This window comes from Chionomys nivalis, chromosome 13, assembly GCF_950005125.1.
Source record: "Chionomys nivalis chromosome 13, mChiNiv1.1, whole genome shotgun sequence".
Classification (NCBI taxonomy): domain Eukaryota; kingdom Metazoa; phylum Chordata; class Mammalia; order Rodentia; family Cricetidae; genus Chionomys; species Chionomys nivalis.
Window position 1 is genome coordinate 22,762,113 of NC_080098.1, and position 15,141 is coordinate 22,777,253.

The window sequence follows — 15,141 nt, forward strand, 5'->3', positions numbered from 1 at the left end:
GGACACATTAACAAGGAAACGTCACCAGAGTTTTAAATAGGTTGAGATGGGAACGTTATGTTACAAGGCCTTCAGAGGGCTGACTTTCCAAAACTTGCCATCATACCACACACATTTCTGAAGCCAGAGCCTTCCCTATCTACTTGTGTAGTAATATTAAGTTAATCATCCAACAAGAATTTTTTGAAAGCTTTCTTAAGATAGCGTTCAGTTTTAGAAATAAGTTAGTCTTTGGGGAAAGAAAAGGCAAATGAAACTTGTTCCAGCATATATGCCATGGAAAGATGAAGAGAAATGCTCTATTGCATCCCAATTAAAAATGAAGTTCAAGGGGCCAGTGAGATGGCTGAGTAAGTAAGGGTGCTTATTGGCCAGCCTGAAGAATCTGAGTTTGATCCCAGAAGCCACATGATAGGAGGAGAGAATCAATTCTTATAAGCTGGCTTCTGACCTCCACACAAGCACACTGTGACTCTCTCTCTCTGTTTGTGTTTCCCACATGCATACATATACAAATAAAGAAACAGATATAATTTTTAAAAAAATTAAATTCAACCTTGCAAACAAAATAGTCAACCAAAAGACATAAAGTTAACCTTCTCTTCGAGAAATCTTGGAATTGACTTAAGAAATATAAAAGCTATATGCATAAAGATGTTCACTGTGTTGTCAATGCAAGCCAAGGCCTGGAAATAATATCAATATTCAACAAACATGATAACTTATTCGTTGGTGAGCATCACAGAACAGTGCTGTACTTGGCCATGAAAGCCACAGCCAGCACTTGGGAGTGGTGGCGCACGCCTTTAATCCCAGCACTTGGGAGGCAGAGGCAGGCGGATCTCTGTGAGTTCGAGACCAGCCTGGTCTACAAGAGCTAGTTCCAGGACAGGCTCCAAAACCACAGAGAAACCCTGTCTCGAAAAACCAAAAAAAAAAAAAAAAAAAAAAAAAGAAAGCCACAGCCATGATAGGTGACCAAACATGGATATGATATAATTGAAAAAAGCACATATTATATGATGTGCAATGTGAATATACAGAAAGTCCCTAGAATATCAGATTCAGGACTAGAGTGGTAAGTCTGACAAATTGAGCCTGATATGCAGATTCTATGTAAAGTTGGAAGGAGAAAGCGGTCTCCATACCAGATATACCCTGATTAACACATGTGGGCTATGGCATGGGCCACTGTCCTCCCCCATCTCACACACACGCAGCACGCAATAAAGAAAATAAATAGATAAAAATAAGTGATGTAATAACTGGAAAAAAGAAGATGACTATTGTTATATTTTTATTTGTTCTTGTTTATAAACATTGCTTTAAAAATAATAAAATCAGATGAATACTGAGGCAGAACTCCCAAAAGTGAAATAAAAAGATAGATAACCCCAGGCAAACATCAGTAGGCCAGTCCGCGGTACATGCTTCTATTCCTATATATTCTGGCTTGGGTTTTGGTCTACCTTTGACAAAACCAAGTTTTGGAGAAGGTGTTTGGAAAAAACATGAAAACTGAGTAGAACCATTTTAAATAATAATAAAACCATCTCTGAATTTAACATTTTAAAAAAAAACTATCCCAAATGCTTTCCCTTGGGAACGTTATTTAGAGTTAAGTTAAACCCACCAACTCCCTGTGGATTCCAGCAAAGGAGCAGCTTAGACTCAAGTGGAGATGACACCTGAACTTGCCCATTTTAACTTAGGCTTTAAATTCTGCTGTGAAGAGGTCCGAGGTCATTTATTACATTTTTATTATCCATTTCTTTATTTTTGAGATAGGGTTTCAGTCTGGCTTTAAACTCGCTTTGGAGACAAGGATGACCTTGAACTCCTGCATCTACTTTCTGAATGCAGGGGTTCTGAGCATGCACCTCCAGGCTGAGTTTACAGAAGGCTCCGGGTTAAGCTCAGGATCTTCTGTATGCTACTTAAACTTAGCTATTTCCCAGTCCCCTCCCCCCCCGGGGGGGGGGAAGAGAGAGAGAGAGAGAGAGAGAGAGAGAGAGAGAGAGAGAGAGAGAGAGAGAGAGAGAGAGAGAGAGATCATTACTACATACATACTATCTCGCCAGCTGAGTTTGTTTGTATATATCAACTTTTCCAAATTGACCTGGGAGTAAGGGGAGAATTCGCAGGAGTGACACACATTTCTTTGGACTCTTCAAGTGTGGGCAATAATGAGGTTTTTTTTTTTTTTTTTTTTTTTTTTTTTTTTTTGCCGGGGGCGGGGTCAGTCTTCTTTGTGAAGCCCCAGGAAGTCCACCTTATTCCATTCCATCCCTTCAGTGCCTCCTGAAGCAATAATTAAACGTAAGGACTCATTTCTGAGCCAGCCAGCGCTGGGAGCATTGAAACAGCACTGAATGCTCCTGGAGAGAGCTTGCGTGCTCTGCTCCCCTGCAGGGAAACTTGAGGACCACTTTCATGTCTTTTCTGTCTACTTAAAGTTGTGCCTCTGTCAGAACACAGTATTCCTCCGGCCATGTTGGCTTGTCACTTAAACCCCAACGCAGGCATTTGAGAGAATGCCAGGCTCTCTCCCTAGCCGGTGGGGATGGGCAGGAGCGGGCCTTGAACTGAAATAGCACGGGGAGAGAAAGAGAAGCAGGCCTACCTTAACACTTTCCAGGCTCTCAGGGAGTCCAAGTCAGAGATTAGGGAAACCATTGTCTGAGAGCTGCGGAAGGAAGGCAAATCCGAGAGTAGAGGTGCCTGGACTGGGTAACAGGGACGCAGGCAGAGGCGGCTTCTGGGCTCAGGCTGGAGCAGCAGCGCCCAGCAGCACGGCTCTTCCTCCGTCCAGGACTGATAAGCGCTTGTCCTGGCTTCTCTCCACCCCCTGAATCAATCTTGAGCTCTATTACTTCCCAGACCGGTTCCAGCTCTCCACACCACCCTTCAAAGCCCCTGTAATCTGCTCCAACTGATCAAATTTGACCTTTTTTGTAGCCCACTTTATTCCAACCAGAGTTCTCAGTTAAATCTCTCTTTATTAACTCCGTGCTCCTCGGCTTTCTTTTGGAACAAACACAGCTCAAGCCCGAAGCTTCCAGACTTTAGGAGCAATCATTTACAGATTACTGTAGGCTGTAGCCTTCTCCTCCTTTGGGGGGCTTCTCCTGCCTCCGGGATTTCCTTTCCTATTCCCTTCAGAAGACTGGCTAGGCTGCTTGCTTCCTCTTTCTCCCACTTGGTTCTGGGACACTGATACCTGGCTTACAGCTTCCCCCTCCGAGGCTGTAACCGCAATACTGCTAGGATTTGTTTCTAAAAAATAATCTGGAGCCATGCTGCTAACAAGCTCGGATTTACTGTTTTCTGGCATCAACTTCCTACAGAATTTTCATTTGTTCCCCTCCCCTCTCCGCATTCCTTTCTCTCTCATTAAATTTAAATAACAAGAAGAGGGAAAAGCACAATCACTCAAAATGTGAAGTGAAAATGTCAGTGTGTCTACCAACTTGTGCCTTTGTCCTCTACTTAAAACCAAACACAGGGCCCCGTGAGATGGCCCAGTGGGTAAAGGCAATTCACCTTTTGCCAAGCCTTTGTTTGATTCCTAGAACCTCCATGGTGTAAGGAGAGACGTGTTGCAAGCTGTCCTCTGACCTCCACACAAGTGCGTTGGCACCACACACACACACACACACACACACACACACACACTTAAAGCAAAGACCCCTGCAGTTCGCATCTGAAAAACCAGGCAGCCCTGGCTCCTGTGGTGTCCGCAGTTCCTGGCTTAGCCTTCTTTACTGACAGGGTAAGGGATTTCTTTCTCAGTACATGGAATTCTTCTTTTCTTAAGCAGTGCCTCCTGGACTCGGGCTCAGTCCAGTCTGGGGGGGATGCTGGCTCTCGCTAATGCTTCTCAGCAGCTGTGGCAGGACTCCTTCCTCCTGTCACGTGTCCTCCCAGGATCCTGGAGTCAGACAGCCTTGAAATCATCCATTCCAGGCTTTCAGACTGTCAACGTTTTGGTTAGAGCCCTGAGCCGTGTAAGCTTTGTGTGCATCCTTCTTTTATGTCAATTCCCCCCCTTTTTTCTGACTCTAATTTTAAGAAGAAAATTTTAGATCATCACCATACATGGAGAATGGGCTGGAAGGAAGCAATCTCTCCTGTGCTCGCAGAGCAGATGGAGGTCTTCACAGTGGCCTCTCGGCTTTGCTGAAAAGCAAGTTTAGAGGCTGGGGTGTAGCCCAGTGCTAGAGTTGATGCAGGGCTCCTGATTAGGACAAGTGAGGTCATGGGTTTGAATCCTAGCAGCACAAAAGGGCTAGTAGGTACATACTCCATCAGCAAGAGGCACCCCTCAGAAGAGTGGTATCATATCTGACTCTGAGTGTTCAGGAATGCCCTTTGTGTGTAAGCCTGGCCTGGGGAGGGGCTGGGCTGAGGTTTACAATTTCTCCCAGTTTCTTGCCTCTTAGGTAGAACTTATCAAAAAATAAAGTGAAATAAAATGACAGAGAGAGAGAGAGAGAGAGAGAGAGAGAGAGAGAGAGAGAGAATATGAAGTTATCTTGAGAATACCATTGTTCTTCCAGAGAGAAAAGCACAGACAGACCCTCAGATCCTGCCTTTGGGAGCTGTCGTCCTTATTATCAAAAGTTCTACTCACTCCAAAAACCTCTCCCGATTTAATCTCTCCTCTATTTCCCTCTTCTCCTTGCTTCCCGCACCCCTCACTCTTCCCCAGTTCTTAAAATAGTTAACCCTCAATGCAGAGTGACTTTCTTTCACACTCATAAATGTCACCTAATGGCTGTGAATGACACTCTTCAAAAGTGCGACTATCTTTATGCTAAAATTAAAAGACAACTTCATACCTTGCAAAAAAAAAATCATTGCCTCTCTGGGGCTTAATACTTCTGTCTGGGCTGTTTGTTCCACCCCGGTGTGAAGCTGGGACCATGTCATAAGCTTGTGTAAACATTTACATAACGCTTTTAATCCCCAAGTGCTTCATCCAATGTGGCTAATAGCAGTAGCCTTCATTTGGAGTTTACCTCCAAAAGCTGCCGATGCTCAGATAATTAATAAAGTGTTTTTTCCTTTAGAAAGTTAGTGAGAGGAAAACAAAAGATTATCATGAAATAGTTTCTGCAACTATAATGACATCATCCTTAACTCATTAGCCCACTGTACCACAGGGATCCAGATCTGGGGAGGCGAGAGCAATGAGGCCTTAATACTTAGAGTTCAGGGTTAATGGGAGGAGAAAAAGGGAAGAGACTTGGCTTTGGGCCAAAGGACAAATGGATAAACATGATCCTAAGTTGCAAAATCATTTATTTTGTTTTGTTTTTCTTAAACAGGGTCTCGTTGTAACCAAGTTTGCCCACATACTCACTCTCTAGGGCAAGTAATTCTCCTGCCTCAGCCTCCCAAGTGCAAAGAGATTAGAGGCATCAGCCGCCATGCCTTGGAAAACAGTACTTTTGAGCAGTGGGTTTTTCAGACCTTTTAAATGGCAGTGAGTAGAATCTTTCTTTCAAACAAAATCTTGCATCAAGACCTACTGAAAAGATGCAGCTAAAGCCTGCTTCAGAGTGTAGGGCAGGGTCTGATGTTCGTGTACTATGGCCCACTTGGTTATGAGCCCAGGCATCAGGGGCACATTCACCCTCCTGAAATAAATGAGCTCTGGGCTGTGAAGAAATTAAGCAACTGGCTTGATCCATGAGCACCATGTTTAGCAGGTATGCCTACAAGTCCGCCAGGGCAATCACATGAGCACCGTGTTTAGCAGGTATGCCTACAAGTCCACCAGGGCAATCACATGAGCACCGTGTTTAGCAGGTATGCCTACAAGTCCGCCAGGGCAATCACATGAGCACCGTGTTTAGCAGGTATGCCTACAAGTCCACCAGGGCAATCACACCCCTCATCCTTTTCCTCTCAACTTGACACTCAGACAGAGCACATCTTCTTGTGGGGGTGGAGTCAGCATCAGATTCAAGCTACTAGTGTCCATAACATGATTTGAAAACCTGTTTTGTGGAAACATTGATACATAAGAGAGAAAAAAATGTGATCAATAAAAGATTCATTGAACTCTAAATGCACTAAACACTTCATTTTTAATTTAAGGTTCAAGTATTTTACATGCAATATATATTCATTTTGTACTTTTAATTGGGGCAAATTTCCTTTTTGCCTTTTAGTTCATTCTTCTGTTTCTGCAATACTGAATGCTCAAACCAAATGTGTTGTTTTTCTGTTCTGATGTTTTACATTGGTTTTGGAGACAGGGGCCCTCTATGTGGTATAGGCTGGCCTTGAACTCTCAGTGAGTCTCTTGCCTCAGCCCCCAAGTGCTAAGACAAACTAGATCAATCTGCTAATTCATAGGCCATCAGATTTATACATTTACCATCAACGAAGAGTATGCTTCTGCAAAAAAGCAAAAACATTGCCTTGTTCAGATTTGAACCAGCTGCTTATCTGGAACACAGCAAGCCAACAATAAAAATTTTGTTCTCAGAAGTAAAATGTTAAGTTCAGCCTTGAGAAACTATTTTTTTCCTCTGTAACATTGTGTGAATTGCTGTGAACTTTCATTTTTTTGTCTTATTTTTCTCAATTTTGAGAAAGTTATTCATTTACATAAAAGTATTTTGTGGCTTTGTTTGGTTTCAGAAAGTTTCACTGTGTAGTTCAGGTTGACCACAAACTCTGATTTTTCTTCTCAGCCTTCTGCATGCTGGGATTGTAGGCATGTACTATCAAGCCTGGTTGTTACTGCTTTGTTTTTTGGTTTGTTTGCTTGCAGATAAGGTAAAATTAGTGACTCTGTATTATCAGCACTGGTAAGACAAAGCTGTCTGTTCCTCATACAACTAATGCCTCTGTGAATCTATCATTTAACTATCGTCTACCTCTGTGGTGCTCTTTCTTCTTCAGTTTCTTCAGATAAAATATAAAAATAAAACTATAACCCAAGTTCCAAGCAAAAAGGAAATCTGCTCTTTCTGTCTTTTCCATCCAAACAAGAAAACCCTAGAAACCTGTGCCTCCACAGGCTCTGGACGACAGCAATGTGGGAAGCAGACGGACATGCAGAGTCCCTGTCAGGAGACAGCCAGAGCCCAGGAAGCTGCTCTGTGCAGCAGGCCTCTGCTGAGAACAACCCGGGAAATGTTAATCCTGGGGTCAATGTCAGTCAGCAAGCAGAGCGAGTTCTGGTTCTGTGGCACCCTGGGTGGGTTCCCCATGGATAAATGCGTATCATTGGAGCCAAACAAAAGTCTGGAAGCTCTTCTGACATGTCAGAAGAGCAGGAAACACCTGATGCATGAGGCAGGCAAATGAAGAGGAAGAATTTCCTGCCAACTGTAAGTTAAACTAACTCACAGGGGCTCAAAGAGGCAGAAATGAGGTCTCAGCATGTCTCTATCTTGTCAGTGTTTAGGTTTCTGGTAGTCAGATTATTTAGTTTTGTGTGTGTGTGTGTGTGTGTGTGTGTGTGTGTGTGCACGCGTGCGCACGCACGTGCATGCATGTGTGTGCATATGTGTGTGTACTTGATACACTTGGAGTGCAGAGGTCAGAGAACATTTTCAATGTTGTCTCAGGTACCTTCCCTCTCTCTGTTCTTTGAGACAAAGACACTCAGTGGCCATGTCAAAGCAGACGAGGTTAACCAGCCGGGAGCTTCTGTCTCCCATCTTGCATTTGCTTGTATTACAGGCATATGTTGCCAGGATTGGGGTTTCCTGTGGGTTCTGAGGTTGGGGCTCTGACCTCAGGTCTTCAACCTTATGGGTCAGGGGTTTTATCAAATGAATAAAGAATTTTTTTTAAGTGTGCTTTGTACAGACATAAAAACACATTTTCATTTATCTTCTGTGGTTTTGTTCTTTCTGTTTTTAATCGTGTGTGTGTGTGTGTGTGTGGTGTTTGTGTGTGTGATGTGCATGGTGCATGCCTGTGAATGTGTGTACGTGGTACACTGTTGACTTGGTGTAGGTTTTCTCACTGAATCAGAAGCTGTCCAGTTTGGGTAGACTGGCCAGTGGATTCTCTGAGGATGCACTGGGCTCTGCCCCGTGGGAGCAGGCATATTGGCGTGCATGGGCTTTCACGTGGGTGACGTGGACTCAAACTCAGGTCCTCATGCTTACACCTCGCCATTCCCCTAAGCCTGCTTTTGTTTGTTTGTTTATTATTTAAAAAGTTCTTTTCCATTTTCTGATCAAGTTTCTTTCTAGGGACCAGATTTTTCTTAGAGTTTCCTCGTCTTTGTTTTAGAAATTCTTGTTTCTCTCCTCCTCGCTTCCTGTTAGGCTATTTCCTGACAGAGACTCTGCAGGGCTGTGCATCCCAGTCTTCCCTTTCTTCCTAGCTGCCAGCTCTCACCTTCTCCTCCAGTGGCTGGGCGCCTTCTCTGGCGGGTGTGGAGTGACTAACTAGAAATGCGGGCTGCTGCAAGAGAAGACTTCCTGGGCTTGAGCATGTGTGAAAGTTTTTAAGATGACAGATGGAAGGAGCTGAGAAACGTCTATGCCTGTCCTTGACCCTGGAAAGTCCTAGGAAGTGCTACAAGCTTTTGATGGCACAGCAAGCCTGGAACCCTCAGCTGGGACAGGCCGAGGTAGCCAGCTAGGATACGGTGGGCTCGGCTTGTGCTTTGTTTCAGAGAAACAACAAATCGTATTTTAGTATTGCTGTTCCCTGCATACTGTGTAAGACATAACTATACTAAAATTATATATATTTAATTATATATAATATAAATAATTAAATATAATAGATACTATATATTTATCTATATACTACAACTTCAATTGTGGGTCCTGTGTTTTCATTTGTGGGGATCTGACAATCACACACAAGACTAATTTTCATATAAAAATACTAGCTAGCATCAGTGTCAAGATTCGCTGTCATTTATGGGGGTTGGTAATGGTTCTCTTGATGTTATTAATAAGGCTTTGAAATATATTTAATCACTTTTAATCATTTTCTTGATGGTGTCTATTATATTAGAATACCAAACACATTGTATTACATGCCACACACAGAAGCCCCACTCCGGGTCGTTTTTGACTAAAGCAGTAATTTTAAAGCAAAGAACGAGAAAAAAAAGAGAATCAGTAAACAGGGCTGCTGTATTTTCTCATGTTCCCTTCAAGCTCCGGCTGTCAGAAACCAGCACGGGAAGGGTTAACCATTAATCTTCAGTTATATAAAACGTGCATTGTAGATATCTTCACTTAATGGTGTCTATAGAGACAAACTTCCCACGACAGCGTTTTTCTTCTTTTAGATAAAGGAATGTAGCTTTAATGGGATTCCAAGTGCTTTCGTGTTTTACTTGCAACATCTGATGCTATGAAAAGCCCAGGAACAAAGATATGTGTTTTGGTGCTCCATCAATGACTGAAGAACTGCTATTCCGGGACACTATAGAGAGAAAAAAAAAGGAAGGATCTCTAAACAGACAGCTTTAAACCCTGCTAAGAATAGCAGAAGGCCCTGAACAGTAATTCAGGGTCCACATATTTATCGGTATGTTTTTCCACTAGGCTTGGGCCCTCCTTTAAAGATTGGGAAGGAATGCTGTTTCTCATTTGGAATCTTGTTCAGCTGCACGGGTGAGCAAAGTGGAGCGGAGGCAGGAGGGGGAAGTTGGGGCTTTGCCAGACATATTTGAAAAGTGAGAAAGAAGGGAGATGGAGGGGACTCACACCCAGCCGGCTGCTTTGCATGCCATTCAGAAGAATCAGGGGCCAAATTCAGTCCATCCAGGAGGCAAAAAATATTAGAACTTTGATTAACTCCTGTGTTGCCGGGGCAGATGCAATATTCAAGCTGTGTGCTTCTAATTCCCAGCCTGTCGTTGTTAACACTCGTGGCTTACAGCAACTGGCACAAAGAGACATTCAAAAGAGAGATGTATTGTTGGGTCTCCGTGTCGTGGGCCAGGGCGTTAGCGGAATCTTGATCTCCCAGTCTTTTCTTTTTGTTTTACATCGCATTAGTGGTGGCATTATGTTCTTCTGGGTTGTGTGCTTGGAGACTCAACTCTTTACCAGTCTGAAGAGGGAAATCTGAGTTTCAGTGGAAAGTCAAACATACTTGACAAGCTGCCTGTCAACGACACAATGCCAGTTTCTGATCCAGGACTGCCTCGCCTGGAATACTGCCCTGGGATCACTGAGAGGAGAAGGCAAGCCTTCCTCTGATGCCACAGCGGAAAATGGAGATAAAGTGCGCAAGCAACACATCAGGCCAGAGGCAGAGATCTAAAGAGCTGCCTCTTACTGCGAACCTGCTTACTTCCTGCAAGGTGGTAACCGCGGCAAACAAGCTATAGACAGACCCTATAGAGTATTTATTTAGCAACCGAGGGATGTTTTAGCATCCAGACATTATCCAGTTTGTTTATCAACAGGGCATCTTCTGTGATAAAAGATGACCAGTCACCTTTCCCTTCTCCCTTGCTAGCTAAAAGTCCCAATATGTTGTAGTTCAATACTTTTGCAAAATAAAATATAACGGAATTACTGAACAGAAAGCAAATTTGTACAAAAATGTAGCCCAACCATTAAGAAGAAAATTAGATTAATCGTCGTAAAACTACTTTGCCAAATTGCTACGCAATTCCAAGCCCTTCACTTTTCATTGCTGTGAAATAGAACAACCAATCCGTAGATATCACTGGTATGTTTTCCACTGGGCAAAGAGCCCTGGTAAGACATGTTCGTCCGCAAGGAACCATGGGTAAAGCTGCCTTCTGAGCAGATGCAGGCTAAACCGGACTAAGTCTGGAGGGCTGGCTCTATAGTGACATCTGTTTTTTCAGATGAAAAGTGTGAAGCTCCTGGTTAAGGCTCAGTACAGGTGAGCCTGGCTCCAGCCAGAAAAGGACGGGTGAGGACGTATTAGAATCACAAATGTAATTCAAGTGGGCTATTTATAGAAAGAGCAATGTGATTTTAAACAGATCTTTTCCATGAATATAGAATTCACAGATCAAACCAGGAGGAAGGAGGCAGATGTTTGCTAGTAGAGCGACGAAAGCTCACGTTCATCTGCTCCCTGACTAGAGCCCCGCGAGACTTGGTGCTCCTGACTGCGCCACGCAGCTAAAGCAACATGATGGCCACCTGCCTGCAATAATATTGTGACTTAAATACAAATGTCCCTCATAGGCTCTTGTGTTTACATACTTGGTGTCCAGCTAGCAGAATTGTCTGCAGAGGTTCTGGAACCTTAGGGAGGCGGGATTGTGCTGGAGGAAGCACAGCACTGGGCCGAGTTTTGGGGGTGGACAACCCGGACTCACTTCGTATGGAAAACAAAATTAGTATCAGGCGTGTGAACAGTTCACAACAGAAGTAAAACCACAGAAAAGTGGAGAGCAACACAAGAGAGGTCATTTCTAACTCTGCTTTCAAGAAAAAACAATTACAAAGGGAATTCTTAAATAAAAAGCAATTACTGAAAACACAAAGAGGGAGGATCAGTTTTCTTAGAGAGTGTGACCCCTGTAGGTGACGCCCCATACTCAAGGGGGTCTGAACAGTAAAAATTGGACTTGACTGGGCTTGAAAGAGGAAGAGGGAGACAGACAGAGGGCTGGGGTGGGTGGGTAGTTAGGATGAGGTAAATATAGGAGGAGTTGGGGGTGGGTATGGATAAGATCAAATACATTGTATGAAATTCTCAGAGCGTTAATGAGAATGTTCCTTGTGGAAGAAAGAAAACTTTATATATTTTGAGCACATAGAGATCCATTTATCAAAATTATATACGCCATTAAAATATGAAAGATCAATTGAGGAACAATTACACATCTATGAAAGAATAAAACTCGCTGAACTGGAAAACACCTCAAAGAGAGCATATGGAAAAGGGAACGTGGTACAAAGAAATGGTACCATTTAAAGGTCAGTGCTGAGTTGTAATTGTCATCAGGGAAGCAATTTGTTCTAAAAATCTTATAAGATACATCATTTTGAAATATTTGTGCAGTAAGACCTTCAAAGAACTGCTAGGTATGTTGGTGTATATTGATGAGTTATCAAGGAAGCTTAGACATCCAACAAGATGCATTACATAAATATCTATGTTTATGCACACAGTATTATATCTATGAAATGAGATAGTGTTAAGAAAGAGATTTTGATGGGATGACATTGGAAGACTTTAAAAATGAAATAAACAATGAAGGCAGGGAATTAGGTGTTAGAGAAAGGGGGCAACAGTATTTTATCTTGCTACCAAGAAATTTAACTATGGTTACCTTAATTTACAGAGAAGTACCATAGTGTAAGAAGGGGAGGTGCACATTAAAAGACTTTAATTATTATTTATTTATTTATAATTTCAGAAACATTTATTGGTCCAGCATTCTCTTTTACAGCAGTCTTTTCTCTCCCCACATCACCTACATTCTCTTCCACTCATACTGAAGACCAGAGGCAGGGAAAAGTCTCTGATAGGAGCCGCTACTGTAGCAGCAGTGTGCTGGCTGAAGTGTTTCATTGTGTAAGCTACTGGGGCATCCCATAGCTATTCAGGTAGGGGTGGCTTTTCCAGTGGAAAAGGAAGCTTTTAGGGTGTAAGTTAGCTCTGCCAGGCCATCTCTTCTAAGTAGTTTCTGGCGGGCACCTTACAGAAAGGGACCAACACTGAAAAGGAACACAGCGGCTGAGAACTGTACTCAATCTAGGAAGAAAAAGAATGTCACGGGCACAGCTGATTGAGAGCAACGATAAAAAACAACTGGCAGAAACCACAAAGCCCTCTCTTTATGTGCAGACAAAGAATGCTTTTCACAAAGCTCAAAATCCATTAATTACAGATTCCCTGCTGGGCACTGCACTCATCTTGACTCCCCTCCCCCTCCGCTGGCCTCATGGCGCTTCCTGGGAAGTGAGCTAGCTTGAATTTTACTAAAAACCCAGATTCTTCTCTGTCTTCGCAATTCCCATAAAGCACAATTCTATATTATCAAGAGAGATGTCAAGCTAGCTCACTTCCCAGGAAGCGCCATGAGGCCAGCGGGGTTTTTTATTTTTAAAAGGATTTACTTATGCGGGGCGATGGTGGCGCACGCCTTTAATCCCAGCACTCGGGAGGCAGAGGCAGGCGTATCTCTGTGAGTTCGAGACCAGCCTGATCTACAGAGCTAGTTCCAGGACAGGCTCCAAAGCCACAGAGAAACCCTGTCTCGAAAAACCAAAAAAAAAAAAAAAAAAAAAAAAAAAAAAAAAAAAAAGAAAAGAAAAATGATTTGCTTATTTTTATTTTTATGTGTACAAGTTTTATCTGAATGTGTGTCATGTGCCTACATTGCCTAAGGAAGCCAGAAGAGGGCATCAGATCTGGAATTAGAGTCACAGATGGTCATGAACCATTTGAGCCTGAGTCCTCTGCAAGAACAGCAAGGGCTGAGGCATCTCTTCAGTCCCTCTGTTTTTATTTTACTATAAAGCATGTTCTGGTTTTCCTTTCCTTTCCTTTCCCTTCCCTTCCCTTCCCTTCCCTTCCCTTCCCTTCCCTTCCTTTCCTTTCCTTTCCTTTCCTTCTCTTCTTCTCCCTCTTCCTCTTCCTCTTCTTCTGCCCCCCCTCCTCCCCCTCCTCCTCCTTTTTTGAGAGGGTTTCTCTGTAGCTTTACAGCCTGTCTGCCCTGGAACTCTCTCTGTAGACCAGGCTAGGCTCGAACTCACAGTTTTGGAATTAAAGGTATGATCCACCACTGCCTGCACATGCTCTTTTTTTAAAGGGTTGGGATGGAGCACAATGAGTGGAGCACTTGCCTAGCAAGCATGAAGCTCTTGGTTCCATCCCCAGCACCGCATAACCCTGAATGGCTTTACACACCTGCGTTCCCAGCACCTGAGAGCTGTGCAAAGCAGGGGGGTCGGATGCTCAGGGCCATCCTGGTTTTCATGAAACAACAACAACTAATAAAATAAAAAGATAGAATGGAAATCAACTCATTGCAATAGCGTAAAAATATCTCCTATACCTTTCCTATTAGACTGGCATTATGGACTAGAAAGTATTGTACTTTGTTTTTTAGAGAAAGGTTTGATCTAACCTTTAAAACAAGATTTTTTTTTCTGGGGTGTGTGTGTGTGTGCATGATATCAGACCTTAAGGGCTTTCTTCCTGTTGAAGCACTAAAAAGTGAGAATTCTGATCTCTCACTGACAATGTTTAAATGAATATGCCAGTTTATAATTAGAAATGCAGGGAGGGAGGACTTTTTATAACTGAATATTTAACACGTATTAAAGTTATCACAAATCCACACAGTTCTTATCCTATTTAATCTATGCTCTCTTTCTACAAGGCTTATTCACTTGCAAATTGGAAATTCTTTTCCCAAATGTTGAGTTCACTATGAAGGCAAGTATTTGACCAACTCCTCTATGGCTCTTGATTTAATGCTCCCCTTTGTGTGTATCTATGTCTCTATTTTTCTTTGTTTTACTAACATCATTCTAGTTGGGCTTGGTAAGCACACCTGTAGTCCTAGCAGTGGGAAAGCTGAAGCAGGAAGTCCTAGGTCAGCCTGCATTGCTAGTGACACCCTGTCTCAAAACAAAAGACAAAAAGTCTCTAGTCTTTAATCCTTCTAAGTAAATAATAATTGCAAGGAGGAGGCTGTAAATATTCCCTTTGGAGGCAAGAGGTATTGTTTACATCCAATTTGCTTTGATTTTGTCCCCACTAAGCTTAACTCTAGATCCATTCTGCTCTTCCACCTCTCTAGGGAGATGTCAGATCACCTGGTCACTATGGCAACATGTTTGTCTGTTTCTCCATCTCTCTCTCTACTTCTCTGGACTTCCTGCAAACAACAAGAAGCCATTTGCTTTCCGTTAATATGACTTCCATTCTTTGAGTTGAATCACAACTTGCAGAAAGCTTATAATAGCGGTGGGGAGACAACTGGGTCAATGAAACACTTGTCTAACAAGCATGAAGACCAAAGTTCAAGTTCCTAAAACTGCCTAAAAATGAAAATCAACAAAACAAATAAATGAGCAAACAAAACCCCCAAATGGACATGGAGGTTTGTGCTTATAATCTCAGGGCTGAGCAGGCAGAGGAAGGTAGATAACCTGGGATCACTGCCATTCAGCTTAGCCTTCTTGACACGTTCCA

At 42.9% G+C, this 15,141-nt stretch overlaps 1 protein-coding gene across 3 annotated transcripts in view; it reads right to left on the minus strand.

The window, feature by feature from the left end:
* Positions 1-15,141, minus strand: part of Celf2 (CUGBP Elav-like family member 2) — an 826,738-nt gene that overhangs the window by 524,644 nt on the left and 286,953 nt on the right. Inside the window, exon 1 of one of the 3 annotated variants that reach the window (XM_057788190.1) lies at positions 2,624-2,762. The exons of the other annotated variants lie outside the window; for them this stretch is intronic. Within the exon in view, the coding sequence (XP_057644173.1) occupies positions 2,624-2,676 (53 nt within the window). The 5' untranslated portion in view covers positions 2,677-2,762. Of the gene's footprint in view, positions 1-2,623; positions 2,763-15,141 lie in introns of those variants that run through there. 3 annotated transcript variants of the gene reach the window in all.